The sequence below is a fragment of the Capra hircus genome, chromosome 28, assembly GCF_001704415.2.
Source record: "Capra hircus breed San Clemente chromosome 28, ASM170441v1, whole genome shotgun sequence".
NCBI lineage: Eukaryota > Metazoa > Chordata > Mammalia > Artiodactyla > Bovidae > Capra > Capra hircus.
The window spans coordinates 26,252,640-26,274,275 of NC_030835.1; the positions used below are offsets into that span (position 1 = coordinate 26,252,640).

A 21,636-nucleotide genomic window follows, 5' to 3' on the forward strand; every position below is an offset into this window, starting at 1 on the left:
GAGAAAATGTTAGTATTTTTTCCCTAAATGATAGGAAACAGCAGTTTATTTGTATAAAACAAAATAATGTCACGTTTGTATTTGCATTAGCCACAATAGCAGATAGTCTAAATCTATGTACTATAAGCATTATAAAATGACTAGAAAGATTTGTTAGTAGCATGCCACATTTCCCAGGTTGTGGTAAACAAAGGCAACTTAATAGTTACTAACTTACATTCTACTGTAATATTAGTATTACTAAATCATACTTTAATACCAAAAGTTTATACATTTGTAAGAGTTTAATGAACAGCTGGGTAATCCCGCCAGTAGAGACTAGTTGATGCCTCAGATTCCAGAATCAATCATTCCCAGATTTCAGTTCCAGCTCCATCCCTTAGTTCTTTATTAACTGTGGTAGGATTATAGCTAAGCCTGTCTCATCTGCATAATAAGAATGATAGTGGTACCTGCCTCAGAGATTTCATGAAAGTGGAATGAGATAAAGTACACAAAGTCCTTAGCACAGTCCCAAGCTTGTATGAAGTGCTCCTCTGATGTTATCTGCAATTATTTTTCCAAATCGTCATCATCATCTTCCTAAGAAGTTAAGAAGCACTTTGCTCTCGCAAATAAAGGTACTGTAGCACAGTGGAGATCCCAAAAATAAATATGTGTTGGTAGGAACAGAATATATCTCCATGGTTTTTCTAGACAGCAGTCCCCAAAGGACAAACAACTTCAAAGAATTGTTACAGAAGGTAGTCCACATGGAAGTGCAGAGAAGATGGAAAAGAAGTCGGGAGAGTAGGTTTGAAAAGATCAGAAAACCTTTGTGAAGGGCTCCCCTGGTGGCTCAGTGGTAAAGAATCTCCCTGCCAACACAAGAGACACAGGTTTGATCCCCGATCTGGGAAGACCCCACGTGCTGCTGAGCAGCCGCAGCTGTGGAACCTGTGCTGCAGAGCCCAGGAGCGCTAGAGCCCATGCTTCACAAGAGAAGCCACCAGAGGGAAGGTCACGCACCACCACTAGAGTAGCCACCAGCTGTCACAACCAGAGAGGAAGCCCACGCACCACCGCTAGAGTAGCCACCAGCTGTCACAACCAGAGGAAAGGCCACGCAGCACCACCAGAGTAGCCACCAGCTGTCACAACCAGAGAGGAAGCCCACGCACCACCGCTAGAGTAGCCACCAGCTGTCACAACCAGAGGGAATGCCACGCAGCATGGAGCACCAGCACAGCCAAAAAGAAACGCATTGCCAAAAAGCCTTGGGAAAGTTTTAAGGAAAGGTAGACGCAACACAAGCGGAAATAATAAGAATTGTAATGGAAGGAGAAAGTTACTTTTTTAAGAAAAAGAGGGAAAGGTAATAAAATGACAGGAAAAAGTGGTAAACGAATTTTGCTGGTATTGGTCCATTTGAAAAATACAGAATGATTTGTAATGTAGTACTGATACCCTCTTTGAGAATTGAGTGAGAACAAAAATAACTGAAAAATAACCATCAGCCTGCAGGAAAATGGCAGTTTTGCCTTCCATTTACCCTAAATGGAACCTGAATTGAGTGGGTTGCATAAATTGGACAGCAGAAGCTAAGAGAAGGAAGTACTAATGGATTTCCTAATACACTATTTCAGTCTTGTTCCTCCAAATCACTTTTAATAACGTGTCATTTTAATTAATGAAGAAAATGTACTTTTTAATTTAGCATTTTAAAAAATCTCAGTCTTCAGGTAATTTAGAGCATTTTCAACTGTAGAGGTTGCTACTTTAGATTATGTATAAAGTAACTGCATTGCTCAAGGCAGCTTTTGGCCAGCATTTAACTCTTGTCATCATGAACCACTTGGATAGTTTTCATTTGATTAGAGTTCAGTAGTTAAGTGATAGGAAAGATCTTATTTCTTGAAACAACTTGAAATTGATCCCACTTTTTGCCATTTGTAAGCACTATGGGAGTCAGAAATTGGTTAAATTTGTTAGTAAAGTTTGTGTATGTGAAGAACCACCCTATTCTCATGTTTTTTAATTGTAAATGTAATTTATATTTTTATAATACAAAAATATAAATTCACTGTATAACTTTTTAAGCCTGGACTTGTGTCTTGTTAGTTAATGCTTTTATATTTTAATGTTTCAGATTGTCATTTAGTAAAAATGGAGTGGTTAGAATAGATGGTTTCTCTACTCCTGACCAGTACGATGATGAAGCTATGAGTTTATGGACACATGAAAATTATGACGATGATGAACTAGACATAGAAACGTCAAAATACATCTTGGATATAATAGGTGATAAGTTCTGTCAGTTGGTAACATCTGAAAAAACAGCTTTGTCCTGGGTGAAAAAGGATGGTAAGAAAGTTAAATACTTAGAACATGCAACTATGCACATTTCGTTTTAAGAATTTCTGTTTGGGGTATGTTTCATCCATGGGAGAAGTCCTTAATCTTACCTTACCTATGCTTGTTTACTTTTAATTTGATAATGACACTTTTTTATCCGCAAATACACCCAAATGTATTTAGTTAATGTCTTTTCCACTTGAGGTTGAATTGAATGATTAGCAGTTTGAAATGACAATAACATTTTGGTAATAATTGAGCACAATTAAGACTCTTTGAATGTGAGATTGGGAAATTTCAGCATTTGCCATATAAAGACATACTCCATCCCAGTTATTTAAGCTTTTTGCTCATCACAGTCTTTGCAGTTAGATAAATTTATATTTGAATCTCAACTTTGTTCCTTGTTTAACTGTATGAATGTGAAATGGGAATGATCACTACCTCATAGGTTTGTTTATGAAGTATTTTGTTCACTAAAGAAAGCACCTAACATAGCAGGTGCTCCAAACATTGGCTTCTTTTCCTTCGCATCCCTTAAGTCAGTAGCTCGTCCCCCAGGGGACATTTTGTATCTGAAAGGTGCCAAACTGAATGAAATAAAAGGTGCCTTTCTTTGCTAACTGAAAAGTGCTGGGGGTGTAGAGAAGTAGCATCTTAATAGGTGGAAGCCGTAGATGATACTCAGCATCCTACTCTGCACAGGTTAGTCCCCCACAAAAGAGAATTATTCACGCAAATGTCAAGGGTGCCAAGAGTGAAGAAGCCTTCCATTAGATGGAAGTCTTCTGAAGAGAATTTCTAATTACATCAAGAAATCTGCTCTTGATCGTTAATAAATCCTTTGAAATCCTTGGTTTAATGGTTTTTGTGCATTTCTGTGAAAATTGTATGGAAAAGAGCATGTTTGCCTTTAAATTTTTATTTCTCTGTATTTCAGCCAAAATTGCCTGGAAAAGAGCAGTGAGAGGAGTCCGGGAGATGTGTGATGCATGTGAAGCAACATTGTTTAACATTCACTGGGTCTGCCAGAAATGTGGATTTGTGGTCTGCTTAGATTGTTACAAGGCAAAGGAAAGGAAGAGTTCTAGAGGTTAGTTACAGCTTCATCTAAATTGAAGTTTTTTTTTATTAAGATAGTTTTCTTTAGGACCACTGATCTGGAAAATTAGATGAATTAGAGGCTTTTTTCCTTGCCTTCCTTAATTACGAATATAATAGGAAATTTTGTGAAGTTTTTTTTTTTTTTTTTAAGTTAACCACAGCTTGTTGAAACAGCTAAATTTTCTAAAATAAAACTATCTATACCTTTTTAGTCTGATTAGTAGATCCACTCTCTCAGGTAGATATTTTCTTAATGTAGCCCAAATTTAGGTTAGGCTTTGTTGCATTCAGAGTCCACTGTGTCAGAGCCTGAACTCCCTTAGAGGACCTATTAATTACATAGTCAAGCAATGAAGTCACAATTGAATACTTGCTAGAGTGAACTGATTTTTCTAAAAGTTGGTCCATAAAGCTTAAATCAAAATGTTTAAGAATATGCTGCCACTAGCACTGTTTATCCCTAGTTAGAAAATGAAGAAGTCTTTTTTATATGTTAAATGAATTTTTTAAAATTCTAGAAAAAGTAAAATGGCACAAAAACAGTGTCCTTCCTGCTGGAAGATATTAGAAAGTTTAAAAAGAAAGTAATTTTACCTTTTTCTCCTGCTGTACAAGTGTTTTAGATAAAGTTTATCCAAGACAATTAAGGAAGTAGCTACTTAAATACTAGTAACCTGAAGGTTTTGGGGGGGGTCTAAGGAAATGGCAACCCACTCCAGTGTTCTTGCCTGGAGAATCCCAGGGACGGGGGAGCCTGGTGGGCTGCCGTCTATGGGGTCACACAGAGTCAGACACGACTGAAGCGACTTCGCAGGAGCAGCAGCAGTCTTAAATGAGAGGATTCAAATTGTGCAAGTATTAGAAGAAAAATCACATTTAATGGTAGACTATTCAGTATGTAAAAGCAGTGAATGTGATTTTCGTTGTAGGCAGCTCTTTTTCAAAGTGGTGTGTCAGACAGATGAACTGTGATTTAGCCATCAGTGGCTTTTCCAGTGATAGGACTACTAAAGCCTCACCCTTTTTCTTACATACCCAGCGCTTACCACAGAGCCCTAAGCAAGTGGGGGAGCTCCACAGCTAGTTGTTTCTGTGGTCTGCACCTTGCACCTATGTAAAGCTACAGTAAGGAACGCACTGAAGGCCGTCAGGTATCTTCAGAACCTTAAGAATCTATTTGAATATTTTTGGTTGAGAGAAGATCTAGCTGCAGTGTTACAAAACTCCATTCCTTTTTACTGGTCCCATGTTACTTTCATTTTTCCTTTGCCAAATTAAAAAGAAATTAATGTATTTTTTATATTGTATGCATATATAAGCATGACTCCTTTCTTAAACAAGATAAGTTGTGTATATATAATAAACCTAAGTTGTGTTGCTGTCAGATGCCATAGTACTATTAATTTTGAAAGAACAGTCTGTCTGTCAACCATAGATTTTTAAAGTACAATCTATATGCCTTGAGTTGTATTGTCTTATAAATATATGAATATATATTTGTTTTATTTATATATCTCCTTATTTCACTGATAAATATTGCAGTAAGCTCACACTGACTAGGTTATAGCTATATAGTGGTAACTAACCTAAATATCTAAAATATAAGTAGAGAACATTTACAAGTTATTATGTAGGTTTTATAGGGAACATCAACACTTTTAAAATCAGTTTTTGTCTGGATTTGAATTTTATTTCCTCTGAAACTTTTTGTAAAATAGTTCTGGATTTTTTAATGTTGAATTTAATGAGCTTTTTAACGTTTGTTGAAGCTCTTACAGCCATATCATAAGTAGTTATCTATATCATTAGTCTCATAGAAGAAGATCTTGGGATCAAGGTGCTAAACTTTTTCCTGTGTATGATATGCCTCATGCTCTGTGTGAATACACTGACTACTCCAGGTATGGAGCCTTGTTGCAGTAATAGCTATTAAATGCAGTCTATCAAGTTGAAGCTTTTTACATGTCTTGTGACGGTTTATGTCTGACACATTTAAAAAAATGAGTTGGCAGTAGCCTCAAACTGAAAAGTCTAAGGTACCAAGATCAGGCCTAAAGCCTGTTTGTCACAAATAGCTAAGAGTAAAAATTAGCTACAGGAAAGATTGAGGTGACTAATACATTAATGAGACTAAAGAGCAGTCATTTTAGAAAAGGCTAGTAACATTTCATATGTTTTGTATCTTGTTTCTATAAAATTCTCAGAATAGTGGAAATGTTTGGTTATTTTTCTTTTAAGAAGCATATGAAGCCTACCATTGACATTTTATATAATTGTTAGGCTCTTTATATATACCATCAATTTTATAATTATAAAACCATGATTGATATAAAAGTACATTATAATCTTACAGATAAAGAATTGTATGCTTGGATGAAGTGTGTGAAGGGACAGCCTCATGATCACAAACATTTGATGCCAACTCAAATTATCCCTGGTTCTGGTAAGTATAAATACACATTAATGACTTAGTGTAACAGCTCTTCATTGTTCCAGATTACTTAGAAGTAGGTAGTAGTAGTAGAATGAAGAAATAAGGTTTATCTAATCTTAAACTGTTTTAGAATCCTCTGTGTAATAGTTAGCAGGATAAGCCCAAACCCAGTGATGAAGAAAGCCATAGAGGAACTATTTTAGGTGGAGAAAACTAGGAGTTCTTCGGCTGTCCAGTGGTTGGAGCTCCATGCTTCCACTGCATGGGAGCTCGAGTTTGATCCCTGGTTGGGGAACTGAGATCCTGCAAGCTGTGCAGCTTGGCAGAGAAAGTGGGGTTGAGGGGAACCAGAATGTAATGAAAAAGAGTATATTAGATTTATTTATTACAGGTTGTTCTGCCTTCTTTTTCTTTGACCATACTGATTTTCCATTATAGAGGTAAAAGAGGAAAGAATAGAGAACATGAATTTGGTTGAATGATCTAACCTGAAATAGATAGGAGGGATGAAGGAAAAATGGAAGAAAAGTGAAAAGACACAAGAAAAACAAAAAATTTTTATAATCTTAACAACTAATGATAACCTTTTAATTAACCATTATATTTTGTAGTTTTGACAGATCTTTTGGATGCGATGCACACTCTTAGAGAAAAATATGGTATTAAATCCCATTGTCATTGTACTAACAAACAGAATATACAAGTTGGAAATTTTTCTCCTATGAATGGTGTGTCTCAAGTGAGTGAAAATTCTCTATTCAAGTAAACTGCATGGTTAAAGGAATCAACTTTGATATTTGAAATCCACTTTAGGACTTAATGTTTTGTAAATCATCTTTCCTATGTTACTGTATAAATGTAACCTCTACTTTTAACTCTGAATAATTGAAGAGATAGTATTTTTAAAATTCAACTGTTCTACCTTTGTAGGTTTTACAGAGTGTTCTTAATCACAGTAATAAAATTTCTCTGTGCATGCCTGAGTCTCAGCAGCAGAGCACCCCTCAGAAGCCTGAAAGTAATGGCAGCAGCAGTCCAGGGAGCGATGTGAGCACAGACAGCAAGTTAGCTTCTCCAGAATCCCAGTCACCCCTGCACTGGTTAGCAGATCTTGCAGAGCAAAAGGCCAGAGAGGAAAAAAAAGGTAAATCTGATTGATTGTCTGATAGAAGATTTGTAATCAACAGAGGACTATGATACATTAATGTACTACTGTCCACTTAGAACACTTTAGTTTTGTCTTTTGCTTGCATTGTGGCTTCGGGTTAGTAAAACATGTTTCTTCCTAGGAACTCAACTTCCTATGATCATATCAAAGCTAGGTACAGAATCATCTGTAGAGGAGCACATCAATAAAGCCACCAGCGCAATAGATTTGTAACTTATCTACACTTTGTCCCTGTCTTAGCTATAGCATTTTTCACTTGTGACAGGTGCAAACTCACTTTCATGTCTAAAATATTGAGGAAGGCCTTCTCATATTCAAACTATTTGACTCCTAAAGGATCTAACCCATCCTCTGGTGTGTGCCCAGGTACTTAAATCACTAGTGCTTTCATCTCTCACTGTAATTGTATGATCCCTTTGTCTGTACTTTAATAGCATGTTTAATTTTATTTGCATTTTTTAAAATGTTTTATTTTAGAAAACAAAGAATTTGCCCTTGAAAAGCAAATTAAAGAAGAGAGAGAACAAGATGATCCTGATTCTCCAAGTAGTAGAACATCACCTCCTGTATCCCAGAATAATGAGCAAGGTTCAACATTACGAGATTTGCTGACCACAACTGCTGGCAAGCTACGCGTGGGTTCTACAGATGCTGGCATTGCCTTTGCACCAGTTTATTCAATGGGAACCCCTGTGAGTGAGAAGCTAGATTTTTGTATTTCATATGGAATTCTAAATTTAAGAATTTAGATTTGGGGTCTTTGCTGTGAACTACATGATAAATAGATGCAGATGCAATCAAATATACCAAATTACTGTGCATGTTCCTATCTGCGTTATAATTCTGGTAACTTAAAATCCAGAGATTTTCTTTTCCAGGTGAAAAGAGTTGAGCGAGGGACATTTTGATTCCAAAACCACCCTAAGATACTCCTTCAGAATTTGAAAAGCATGTATCTAATCGGGGGGGAGGGGGAGGGATGGATGCAAATATAAGTTTTCTTACTTAAAATATATAGACATCAATTTTTGCTTTTTCACCAGAAAGAAAATAAAAACAGAATAATTGCATAAGCCGACACAAATTTTTAGCAGCTTTTAAAAGTTGGGAGAGTCTTCCTAATCTCTATTCCCTCTACCCTGATCCTAAAACGTTATAAAAGTAAGAAAGACCACACTTCAAGTTTCTGCAGATCCCACAGTTTTTCCCATGGAGACCACTCAACTTCTGCTTCGCACTGTCAGGAGCAGTGTAGGCACTAGAGATACAAATCCATTGGCTGGATTCTTGAAGCCAGATACATTGTTTGTGGTGGTGTTTGCTATGTTAATGGAAAATTAAAGCAGAGGTTTCCAAATGTAATAGTTTCTGCTTAAAATATTTATTTTTTTCTTATTAGAGTGGTAAAAGTGGAAGGACTATGCCAAACATTCTTGATGACATAATTGCTTCAGTTGTTGAAAACAAAATTCCACCAAATAAAGCCTCTAAGATAAATGTAAAATCAGAGTTCAAAGAAGAACCCAAAGAAAGCAGAAAATGTGCCATGGATGAAAACAATAAATTGTACAGTGATATACCACATTCCTGGGTCTGCGAGAAGCACATTCTGTGGCTTAAGGATTATAAAAATACTAATAATTGGAAGCTTTTCAAAGAGTGTTGGAAATATGGACGAGTGAGTATTTTAAGCTGATTTAGTATGCTCTGGGTGGGACTGAAGTTGGTTGAGTAGGAAAAATGGTTTTCTCCTTAGGACTAAAGAGAAAAGGGAAAGATAATCTTGACACTTTGCGGTTGGAAGATATCAAAAGTTATCAGAATGATTATTTCTGAATTTTGATTTTTGGGCCAGATTTTTATTGATTAATAGGGAAGCACTGATTATTTGATGTTATAGTTTCAGTTTGCTAGTGAGCAGACTTCTAATAAAGTCATGTATTTACAAAGTTTGGTATCGCCTTCCTTTCTCTGCATTTGTCTTTTAGTCCAGTTAACAGATTCATATCTGTTATTATAATGTTAATACTGAAAGCATTTTTCTTGAACTGATAAGTGTAGATGTTTTTGCCTTTGACTATAGGACATTTATTTATAAGTTCATCAAATCTTAAGTGAGAAACTCCATTATTTAATTCTGCTCAAATAAAAGTGACTTTCTCTTTGACCAGTTTTGACATAATAATGTTTGATACACGTTTCAGGTGGTGATTTACTACATTAGTGCATAAATTAGGGATTTGTGTGACTTAGTGTCCTGTTCAGGTTTTTCCTTGATTCTGGAAAACATCCTTGCTGTTTTACTTCATTTTTTTCATTCAGTAGATAGTTATTGAGCACCTAGTAAAATCTAGTCTCTCTGCTTGGCCAATAAGAATATAAAAATAAATAAGTTATGTAAAAATGAGTAAGAACCATTTTAGTACAATGATTCTTAATCTTTTTAGGTCACTAGTCCTTTGCAAATCTGATGATAGCTTGGTCCCTCACCCCAGAAAAAATATATACACAGTATTTAATACGTATTTTTTTGGTTGGTTCTGCCTTGAATCCCTGATGCCATTGCTAGGTTGCAATTTAGACAACTTAAGTTTGTGTAGGCTTAAACAGCCTCGTAAGTAAATATTTTTTAAAATAAGTTAAATGTGCTAAGAATTTTGTCTCAGGTACTGTGGAAACCTGAAAGAGTGAATGGCTGAGCTAGAGTTACTAGTTCAAAAGGGCTGGTAGTCTAAACTGATGTTGTCTCAGGGATTTTTAGATGGGTGGGAGGTTAGAAGTAAACAGGATCAGGTGTTTGAGGAACTGTTCAGTAGCCTTGATTACCTGACGTAAGAGTTCTGTGGGGTAATGATGGGGAAATGAGGTGTTTAGTTATAATTATGAGGGACCTTTATATCATGCTAAAGAGTCAAACTTTATCCTATAGATGACAGATTTAATTGAAGAATCAAAGTAATCAGGTTGACTTTAAAAATTGGAATATAGTTGATGTACAATGTTATATGTCATAGGTGTACAATACAGTGTTCACACTTTTTTAAAGGTTATACTCCGTTTGTGATTGTTATAAAATATTGACTGTATTTCATGTATAGTACAGATCAACATAGACTAACAGCAAAGCAGATTAGAAGTTGAATTGGAAGGGAGTAAGACTAGAAGCAAGGGGTCAAATTACAAAGGCTTTCAGTATTTCAGGAAGATGATGATGATAGTAGCCTAAGAATTCTGCTTGAAAATATTCTAATATATTTTTTAAATTTTACTTTTCCCAAGCTGCTGGTTACTGTAATAAGGAATGTTACAAGGCTGGATAGAAGTATTACTGAATAGACATAGTAAGGTCTGGAAATTAATATGTGAATGATCAGCCATAGTTAATTATCTAATAGCTGACCTGTTTTAATAGTTGGATATATTATTAGCCCATTGAAAGGAATTTTAATGTTGCAGTTACCCAAGTTGTTAACTTCTTATTCTTAGTGTAGTGTTTGTTTTATGTTTTTGACATATCTTTTGTGATAACAACCCTAGCTTGAGGTTATTCTTTGACATATCTTTTGTGATAACAACCTTAGCTTGAGGTTATTCTGCACTTATGGCGCCTCACACTTTATGTGTTTTAAGAGTAGGTAAAACAATATCTTTTACAAGAGACTCTTTAAGTCACAGTTTTCTGTTTTCTTTTTACTTCATTTATAATAAAGGAGTAAAGAAAAGCTTAAAAATAATGCATCAGATTGCCTTAGAGATCTTTTTTTGACATCGACATTGAAGTTTTAAAACCTCAAATTGGTTTCTGGGTTACAGAGTCTGGAGGGACTTGGAATTCATGTGATTTCAAAGAACGAATTGACTTTCAGGGAATCAGTCATAGATTTTAAATTTATTGTTGTTGTGCTTGGTTGTTAATATTTTTATTTGTCATTATCTTTGTAGAGGTAAAGAATATGTGCGTGTTCTAAGTGATATAAAATCAAAATGGATATAATTTGTTTTAATCCAAAAGACTATATATTTAGAAATCTCATTACATATGTACAAGGTTATGTTTTTTCTATAGAAATGAATCTGTAAAGAAAACATGAAAACATCATAAATTGCTTAAAAATGAAAATTTTAATGTAGCCTTTCGGACTCTTTCCTGAAAAATACTACATATTATAATTATTGTTTTCAAAAATGACAGTGTACTCTGCCAGTACATGGCATTCTCTTACCACTTTTTCTCTTTGAAAATATATTGTGAACATCTTTCCAGGGCAGGAACTATTTTTCAAAGCTGCTTTAATTCTCACAGTTTGTCATTAATTAGTCCATAAATTCAACATGTTAACTGTTTTCTGTATGTTGTGTATAAAATCAAATTTTTGAAGTGTCCATGTATATCTTTTAACTTTTAATTATCTATCGTTTATAAGCCTGCAGTGGTTTCTGGCGTGCATAAGAAAATGAACATTAGCTTGTGGAAGGCGGACTCAATTAGTCTCGATTTTGGAGACCACCAAGCTGATCTCCTCAACTGCAAAGACAGCATTATTTCAAATGCCAATGTTAAGGAATTCTGGGATGGTTTTGAGGAAGTTTCAAGTATGTTGTTTTTGTTGTTGTTGTTTTACTGTTTTCTTAAACCTGTCTTCCCAAAATGACAAATTGGAAATACATTGTTTAGATCTTTGAAACATTTGTATCATTTGTTTTCTAGTAAAAAGAAACAAGTACTTGGAATCAAGAGACTGGGTCCTATTCCTGTCTCTGTCCCTCATTTCCTTTGATGATAAAGAAGTCATTTGGAAATAGCCTGGTGAGCCAGTGGTTAGGAGTCAGGCTTTCACTGCTATGGTCCAGGTTCAGTCCCTGGTGGGTGAACTCAGGGGGCTCAGTGACTGCCCCCGCCAAAAAAAGTCATTCTGTTTCTTTATGCTGTATTCAGTATATTAATATTCCCGGGGAATATTTTTGGCAACCAACCCCAAAAACTTTTGAAACTTGGATTAAATACTTTGTGTAAAACATTTTGAAAAACTAAAAATGTAAGATTATAATTTTAACCTTAGTAACAGTTGTAAAGAGGTTTTTTTTAAAGAATTTTTTAATGATGTTGCAAATATCTACATAAGGAATAAACATCTTTATACTACATGAATACATAAATAAAAGCATTCTTTTAAGTACCTACTGTATGACAATAGAGGTATTCATTCATTTTACGTTTTTTTTCCTCTTCAAACATTAATAAGAATAAAAAGACAAAATTATCTTTTTAATAATCAATTGCATTCTTATAGAACGGCAAAAAACAAAAAGTGGAGAAACAGTTGTTTTAAAATTGAAAGATTGCCCTTCAGGAGAAGACTTCAAGACTATGATGCCAGCAAGGTATATTTTTTTATACTTGGCTATTTTGACTCTTGACTTTTGAGGTTGAGCTGAGATTATCCAAGGAGTGAGATAATGAACTACAGATGTGAGCTTTAAGTAGTATCTTCCTCAATTAAAAGGAAGTAAGAAAAAAAATTACAGAACTGAATCTCTGTGGTCTCAGCAGGGGAATGTGAATGTCTTTGCTAGGGCAGTAAAGAAGAGAACGCTCTGTCAGAGCACAGGAGGCCCTGATTGGAGCCTCCCTTCTCTGGGTGCTCTCAGTTTGCTGTGTTTAGGGAAGCAGAAGTGCAGTTTTAGTCAGAATCACTTCTATTCTTTGCTTATCTGTATATTATGCATTCATTTAAACTTTGAATGAAGCCTAGAAAAGTTTTAACTGTTAGAGGCCTTATGGAAAGTATAACAACTTGAACATTATATATTTGAAAATACTTAAGAATGTAAATCTTTATTTTAAAAAAGTTAATGTCGTTATTCAGATATGAAGATCTTTTAAAAAGCCTGCCATTGCCAGAATATTGTAATCCAGAAGGAAAATTCAACCTGGCCTCTCATTTACCGGGATTTTTTGTGCGCCCTGATCTAGGACCCAGGTTGTGCAGTGCTTATGGTGAGTATATATTTGCATTTCTATCAGCTTGAAGTATGTGGAATTTTAAATAACTTCTGACCAAAGATAAATTGTCTAATCATTTTTAGATTCTACTAAATCTGTTTCACTAATAATTCTTTCAAATATTTTTTGAAGCAGACCAGTGGTATATTAGGTATTAATAGCCAGGAGTGTAAAAATATAGTTACATTTTCTATTAACTTGACTTTTATGGTATATTTCATGGATATTTGATATTTTGTGGGCAGGTGTTAGAATAAGGAGACTAAAGCGCAAATTATAACTAACAGACTTTCCTCATAGAGTTGATTTTGAAAGGAATATGTAGGGTATATAAAGTATGATGTTAAATAAAATTTCATTTTATACACAGGGGTAGCTGCTGCTAAAGATCATGATATAGGAACAACAAATCTGCATGTTGAAGTGTCTGACGTTGTAAATATTCTCGTCTATGTCGGCATAGCAAAAGGAAATGGCATTCTCTCAAAAGCAGGTAAAGAAACTTTAAGAATAGTGGTGTTTTGGAAAAACAGTTGAATAACCACACCCAGTAGTACTATCCAGAATGTCAGCCTCTGAGTTAACATCAAAGATTACCCCCAAAATTGCAGTGTATTTAGGGATATTTAATACCCATTTTGAGCTATGATTATTTTACCTGGCTTTTTTTTTTTTAACACAAAGGATTTTCAGTTTTAAAAGTGAGTTAAATTCACTTTGAGGACTTCCCTGGTGGCTCAGTTGGTAAAGAATCTGCCTGCAATGCAGGAGACCTGGGTTTGATCCCTAGATCAGGAAGATCCCCTGGAAAAGGAAATGGCAGCCTCCTCCAGTACTCTTGCCTGGGAAATCCCCTGGGCAGAGGAGACTGTCAGGCTACAGTCCATGGAGTCACCAGCGACTGCACCACCACCACCACCACCAGAAAAAGAATTAGGTTTATTTTTGGCTGTGCTGGGTCTTTGTTATGTCAGGCTTCTCATTGTGCTGGCATCTCTTGTGGAGCACACTCTAGGGCTCAGGCTCAGAAGTTGGCTGCATGGACTTAGTTGCCCTGTAACATGTGGAATCTTCCTGGAGCGGGGGTCAAACCTGTGGCCCCCTACACTGACAGGTGGACTCTCAACCACTGGACCACCAGGGAAGTCTTAAAAGTGAATATTTTTTATTTACTCCTTTCATATTATTATTGTGTGTATGAAAATAAATGGTAAGCTCACTTAAAAACATTTAGTAAAGAATAGAAACTAGGTCTTTGTTCTGAAGACGATGAAGACATGTTCATAACTCAAGCATGCTTTTTTCCCTTCTGGTACCAAAGAGAAAGGGGCCTTTTTCCTAAGCAGAAATAAATTTTCTATCCGGTGTATAGATTTTAGATCCTGCCCTCTAGGTGTCTTTTTGAAACCTTGTTCCATCTACCCATCTGTCATTCCCTTCGTTACAGACATTGGTCCTTAAACTTTTCTTTTTACACTGGCTTCTTTTCTGAGAGTAGGAGCAGACTTTAGACTTTTCCACCTTTCTCACAGAACCTTCTTCAGATCTTGTCTCCTGGCCACTGTCCTGTTACTCCTGCCCTCATGCATTCTTCGCCGTGTCTATCACCTCCCTTTCACGTTTCAGTTCAGTGCAGGTTGGCCCCTGCCTACTGCCCCGCTGAGATTACTGTTGCTGTGGCTCTCACCGACAGTCATGGTTCAGTACAGTGGTTTCTTTCTGGTCGTTTTATTATTTAAACCATCTGTAATAAATGATACTGTTAATCACTGCCTCTTCTTCAAATACTGACTGTGGCTTCAGTAACACTACACCTTTCATTCTTTGTATAATGGAATCACAGACTTTTCTAGAGTTATAGACTCTATTCCCATTCTGGTGTATGTGCACTTCCTGTGAAACTCTATACATGATTTCCAGCCACTACTTAGTTCAACAGTTTTTTCTGGAACCCAGAATGTATCTGCAGCTTAGTGGCGAGGTGCTCAGGACCTGGAGGTTTATTACAGTATTCACTCTGATCATGTATATTTAACAGCCTCTGTAATATACAAGGTGGCTCAGTGGAGAGCATCTGCGTGCCAGTGCAGAAGACTTGGGTTCAATCCCTGAGTCAGGAGGATCCCCTGGAGAAGGAAGTGGCAACCCATCCCAGTATTCTTGCCTGGAGAATCCCATGAAGAGAGGAGCCTGATGAGCTACAGTCCATGGGGTCAAAAAGAGTGGGACACAACTTAGCCACTGAGTACACACACACAATATACAAGCTAAATTCCTCCAAAACTATAGAAACTCATAGTTTCTCAGCTAATTTAACTGTTACAATCAGTAAAAACTCTTACCTCTCCCACTCCCAAGAATTTGAAAGTCAAGCAAGCCTGAGTTATAGTCTGAGCTCTAGCACAGAAATGTGTGTCCTTTGGTGCCAGGTTACTTAGCTTTTCAAAGCCTGTTGTGCCACAGAGTTAAAGAGTTACCCCTTTGAATCTGTGGGTTCCACATGTGTGGATTCAACCAACCAAGGATAGCAAATAATTGAGGAAAGAGAAAATTCTAGTAAGTTTCAAAAAGTAAAACTTGAATTTGGCTAACACAACATTGTGCCCCAATAAAAAAATAAAAATATGCTGTACTCCAAAAGTTGCTAATTCTGCCACCCAAACAATGAAAAAGGAACCTGCTGTGTCCAGCAATTGTTTGCATGGTTTTCATATTGTATTTACAGTCATTTACGTGGCATTTACACTATATTAGGTATTATACACGGTCTAAAAGTACACAGCGTGAGGGACGGTAAAACACTTCACCCGTTTGAACATCTGTGGAATTTGGTATCTGCCATGGGAGGGGTGGAGGGTCCTGGGACCCTCCCTTGCAGATGCTAAGGAAAATCGTTTGCACCTCATTGTGCTTGGTTCAAATTATCCCCTTTAGCACTCAGTCTGCAATACAGAGGTTATTGTAGGTCATACAACCTGCTCTTCTCCCCTGGTTTTCCTTCATGTCCTTAAATGCTAGAACTTTTTCATCTTCCTAGTTCATCTCCCATCCCTCTTTTTCATACCATAATATTCGGTCTTTTGGGAAAAGCCCATTAGCACTATAACTTTTGGACTTTTTTAATCTGCCAGTTCTCATTGTTGATCACCATATAAAGGAATGTTTTGGTGCCTACTTGGAGCACATGCTTTCTCCTCCACCTGCGATGGCTCCCCGACTTCTGTGTCTCCCTAGCAAATTCCCATATTCATTCAGATTCCTCAAAACAGATCAGATCAAGGTCTTTATCAAAGTGTAAACCTTTCTGCTCCAACAGTCATCTTTGTCCTTGTGATTTCACTGTCATAAAGTAGGAAACGTGATGTATTCTTTGTAGTAGCTTTTAAAAATTCACAGAGCAGTAACAATTTTCTTTATCTTTGTCGTTTAAAGATAACATTTGACAGGGGACTTCCCTGGTGGTCCAGTGGTTAAGACGTCGTGCTTCAAATGCAGGGGATGTTGGTTTGCTTTCTAGTTGGGGAACTAAGGTCCCACATGTCTGCTATACAGTGAGGCCAAAAATAAAAACTAACAAAAAAATTTGAAGACTGTACTAGTCTTTCTGCATCCTTTTAACTTGTATGATTGCACTTGTGATATTCTTGTTTACCTACACTTATTAATAGCCTCTTTTATTCCAGGAAGTCTTAACTAATCCCCAGCATTCTAGGACAGTGTTTGGTATATTGTAAACATCTAATGTTTGACTTCAAAAAATCTTTGCAGCTAACTTTAAAAAAGATTTCACTATCATAAATTATTAAACATTTGATATATTCTTTGTGTTAAGCAATGGATTTCCTTTTCTGTTAAAACATTTCTTTAAAATGTTCATTGTAGTGAAATCAGCAGTTTGAAAATGATGACATTCCTATACTTCACTCATAGATTAACCTTTGTTTATACATACATATATATGCACAGTTTTTAATTTGTCAACATATTAGCAGAATGGTCTGATCCATCCTCAATCATAGCACCTGAAGGATTAGCATTTGATTAATCAGTAATAGTAAATGAGACATTTTGCTCTGCCATTCATTAGTCATGGTAATGAACAAATCCTTTCTCCTCACTGAACCTTTTTGCTCAGCTGTAAAATAGAGATTATGATCCTTGCCTAATAGTGGTCAGGAAAGTCCTTGGAAGTTATGAAATGCTGTGAGTGTGTAACATTGTTATGACCATAGTTTGGGACAAGAAGAGAAAAGGTGGTCAAGTTTGAGTAAAGGTCCTTGAGTTTTTATCTCATGTCCTTGGTTTATGGAAAGCAAATGAACTGAGAAACGTTATTATCCCCAGGTACCCAGGCCAGTGTTCTCTGCTCTTGCAGTTATCACAGTTTTCATGTATAACTGAGTTTATCTCCTATTTAAGAGTCCAGTCTAGTCAGGCACTGTGCTTCTCTGAGAGGTCAGTCTTAGGCCGCTTGACTTTCTGGTAGTCTTTATTGACCAGTATGAAAATATTCTGCGTTTTAGGAATACTCAAGAAATTTGAGGAAGAAGATTTGGATGACATTTTAAGAAAACGATTGAAGGACTCAAGTGAAATACCGGGTGCTCTGTGGCATATTTATGCTGGGAAAGATGTTGACAAGATACGGGAATTTCTTCAGAAGGTATAATTTTAGGTTCTATACATAGTTTTATCTCTTCACCTTGAACAAAGACTTAATTTTTAATGTAACCTCATTGGCATTCAGCAGGGTAAGATGATGAAATAATTTTTACTTAGGAGGACGGAATTTTTCGTTATTGAAAATCAAAAGCTCCTTTCTCTTGAGAAATTTGAATGGCAGTTTCTTCTCAGTTACTAGTATTCTTTATCTCCGTAAAGAACCTGTTAATGAGTCACATGTTACCCTTGGTGAAAAGTAGTGACTGGAATTATAGAATATAAAATTTAATATGTCATAGAAACGTGAAGAAAGCAGATTTTTTTTTTTAATGTTGTTGGTATTTTTGGCTATTGACCTAAGGAGTAATTCTACTCTGTCATATCTGGTTGCTCTGTGATACTTGAATAGGTTGACATTTTGAGTAATTGTGCATTTAATTGTTAAAAAGTGACACATTGATCTGAAATTAGTTTAGACCATTTTCTCAATATTTTCTGAATTTTGTAATGATAAGGATTTCTTTTAAGGGACCATAATTGCTGGTTTTCGTATTCTTCTTTCTGAATGAACTAAGGGTTGTCTTTGGTCGGTATAAAAGTGAAGGAGCTATGGCCCTGTAACTATTATCTTATCCCAGAACCACCTACCAGTCTTAATTTATTATAAATTATGCTTTTTAAAGCAGAAGATTTCACTTGTTAGTCAAAAGGTTCCTTGAAATTCATTTCTCAAGGGTTAGAAGGTTAGCATTATAAGGTATTTATCTTTGTACCTACCTTAAAAAAAGAATAGCATCAAAAAATATCTGTGAAGTTCATATATACAAATGGTTTGGCTTTTGGAAGAAAGCTACTAAAGTAACCTTTCCCCCATCTTTGTGCTATACTCTTAAAATTACTGGAAGGAACCAAATGGATGAAAACCTCATTGTGAACGAATTCCCTGCCAGTTCAGTGGTTAGGGCTCTGTGCGTCCCCTGCTCGAGGGATGAGTCCAGTTCCCCTGGTCAGAGAACTAAGATCCCTGCAAACTTCGTAGTGTAGCCAAAAAAACTGGGAAAAATAACTGATCATTATTACTATTTTTAAAAAAGAGAAAACTTCATAGTGAAAGGAGAAGATGAGAAAGGAGTATAATTTACTTTTTTAACATTACATCAGTCTGCATCAGTTTCATATCCTTTTGCTTTTCCAATTGTAGAACATGATTTTCTTTAACTTAAGCTTAATCATCATTCCAGAAGATTCTGAGAACAAAGACTTACTGTAAAGAACATTGAAATGTAGCTGAACAGGATTTACCATTTCCTTTACTTAAATTGGGGTATATATTTTAATTGTAATCCCTATTTCAGATTTCAAAAGAACAAGGCCTTGAAGTTCTACCAGAACATGATCCAATACGTGACCAGAGTTGGTATGTGAACAAAAAGCTTCGTCAAAGACTGCTTGAGGAATATGGAGTCAAAACCTGCACTCTTATTCAGTTCCTCGGTGATGCCATTGTCTTACCAGCAGGAGCACTTCATCAGGTACATAAAGTTACTTGTAGCACATGGTTACTGAACCAGAAGGAACTTATCCTGAGTTAAATATAGATCAAAGAAGACAAGAGGAGGAGAAAGACCTACACTAGCATGCCTTCATTAAGAAAACAGCTTTTCACTGCTTGATGAGACCTGATATAATTAAATGCTTTGAGACTGTAAATTGTATTCATCTGAACCAGATTTCCATTGTTGTGTTGTTTCTAATTCAGTGGGCTGAAGTCTATAAAGACTTTTTAGGGAAAAAAAGAAAGTTACTATATGTATTCAGTTCTCAATAGTTGAGAGTTAATAGCAGAAGGGAGAGTATCAGGTCTTAGAGATGATACATTTTCTAAGGCACCAAATATGAATAGAATGAATTATTGGATAGACCATTCCATAATTCAGGCTTTCACTATGCTTCCTTCTCATTTTTTGCTAACACGACTTCCTTCCTTTAGTTTGCTCACATAACAGTAGCATGTCCAAAGAAAGATGGTACATAATTTTTATAGCTATTGATTCACAAAACTTAAAACTAAACACCTAGTTTTTGTTTCTGGGGCTTGGCCGTGTGGCACCCGGAAGAATGGCATAGAATAGACAGTGATGTGGAAGGTTTGGATTAAAAGCATGTATTGGGGTTTCTATAAATAAATAGACTGAAGCTACCAGAGAGCAGTTTAGCCCTCATAGTAACAAGAATGCAAAGGCAACCTGGGAATCCAGAAAGCTGGCTTGTCTCAGAGTTGGGCAAAGGTGTATTGAGATGTATTTGATGTGTGTCTTTTGACCAAGGAAAGCTTCCACACTTTATATACCTGCATAATATTTATGACACTGTTGTAATAGCCACAAATACTCCTTAAGTGATAAGGAGTATTTAAGATGTCAAGTTTAGGGTTAGATTCATCATTCTTAAATAGCATTTATGGTAGTAAGATATAATCATCATTATATCTTTTTCTCTACAGTGACATCCTAGAGAAGAAATTACACTTATACATCTTTTTTCTCTAGGATGTTAAATTGGTTTTATTTTCCCATGGACTTAATAGAATAATTTCAAAGATGTGTCATTTATGATTCATGTTTAATTGCGATGCACCCCACATATCATTCTTGGCCTTCTAACCTCTTACCAGAAAGCAGATAGTAAAGTGCAGGTCGCTCAGTCGTGTCTAACTCTTTGTGACCCCATGGACTGTAGCCTGCCAAGCCCCTCTGTCAGTGGAATTCTCCAGGCCAGAATACTGGAGTGGGTAGCCATTTCCCTTCTCTAGGAGATCTTCCCAACCCAGGGACTAAACCCACATCTCTTGCATTGCAAGTGGATTATTTACTGTCTGAGCCATCAGGGAAGCCCAGAAAATAGCTAGTCTTTATCCAAATGTAAAATGCCCTGAAAGGAGCAGTCTGTTTAAGAGGATAGTACAGTAAATATTTTTGCAACTATAAGTAATTATTTAACAACACAAAACAGGTTCCCTTGAAAATCCTTATTCACATACTCAGCTTATCCAAAATTCATTTTCTTTAAACTCAAACTGGATAGTGCATTTTTTAAAGGTGTAATTTATATATAGTATATGTACTTTTTTTTTTTACTATACATTTCTCTGAATTTTCACAAATGTGTAATTAGGTAATAAAGAACATTGCCATTGCTTCAAAAAATTCCCTCCTCCTACATCCTCTCAAACTTTTTAAAAGTTTTTTATTGGAGTGTAGTTGATTTATAATGTTAGTTTCAGGTAAACGGCAAAGTGAATCAGTTATACATATATCGACTCTTTTTTACGTTCTTTTCTCATGTGGGTCATTATAGAGTATTGAGTAGACTTTGCTGTGCTATACAGTGGATCCTTACTACCTGCTTCATACGTAGTAGTGTATATATGGAGAAGGCAATGGCACCCCACTCCAGTACTCCTGCCTGGAAACTCCCATGGGCGGAGGAGCCTGGTAGGCTGCAGTCCATGGGGTCGCTAAGAGTCGGATGTGACTGAGTGACTTCATGTTCACTGTTCACTTTTCACTTTCATGCATTGGAGAGGGAAATGGCACCCCACTCCAGTGTTGTTGCCTGGAGAATCCCAGGGACGGGGGAGCCTGGTGGGCCGCCGTCTATGGGGTTGCACAGAGTCGGACACGACTGACGTGACTTAGCAGCAGCAGCAGCAGCAGTATGTATATATCGACCATAGTTTCCCAATTCACCCCTTCTCTTTCCCCTGGTAACCATAAGTTTTCTACCTCTGCGACTCATTTCTTTTTTGTCTATAAGTTTATTGGTACCATTTTCTTAGATTACACATGTAAGTGATAACAGTATTTGTGTTTCTCTTAACATCAGCCAGTATGATAGTCTAGGTCCACCCGTGTTACTGCAGGTTAGTTT

The 21,636-nt window shown here is 36.3% G+C and overlaps 1 protein-coding gene across 4 annotated transcripts in view; it reads left to right on the forward strand.

Moving 5' to 3' along the window:
• JMJD1C (jumonji domain containing 1C) overlaps positions 1–21,636 on the forward strand; it is a 320,800-nt gene that overhangs the window by 287,180 nt on the left and 11,984 nt on the right. For all 4 annotated transcript variants that reach the window (XM_018042212.1, XM_018042211.1, XM_018042213.1 and 1 more), the window contains 13 exons: positions 2,129–2,343; positions 3,275–3,427; positions 5,792–5,881; positions 6,484–6,611; positions 6,803–7,016; positions 7,518–7,732; positions 8,440–8,718; positions 11,465–11,633; positions 12,332–12,422; positions 12,908–13,038; positions 13,415–13,537; positions 17,568–17,707; positions 19,062–19,238. In XM_018042212.1, the coding sequence (XP_017897701.1) occupies positions 2,129–2,343; positions 3,275–3,427; positions 5,792–5,881; positions 6,484–6,611; positions 6,803–7,016; positions 7,518–7,732; positions 8,440–8,718; positions 11,465–11,633; positions 12,332–12,422; positions 12,908–13,038; positions 13,415–13,537; positions 17,568–17,707; positions 19,062–19,238 (2,125 nt within the window). The remainder of the gene's footprint in view (positions 1–2,128; positions 2,344–3,274; positions 3,428–5,791; positions 5,882–6,483; positions 6,612–6,802; positions 7,017–7,517; positions 7,733–8,439; positions 8,719–11,464; positions 11,634–12,331; positions 12,423–12,907; positions 13,039–13,414; positions 13,538–17,567; positions 17,708–19,061; positions 19,239–21,636) is intronic.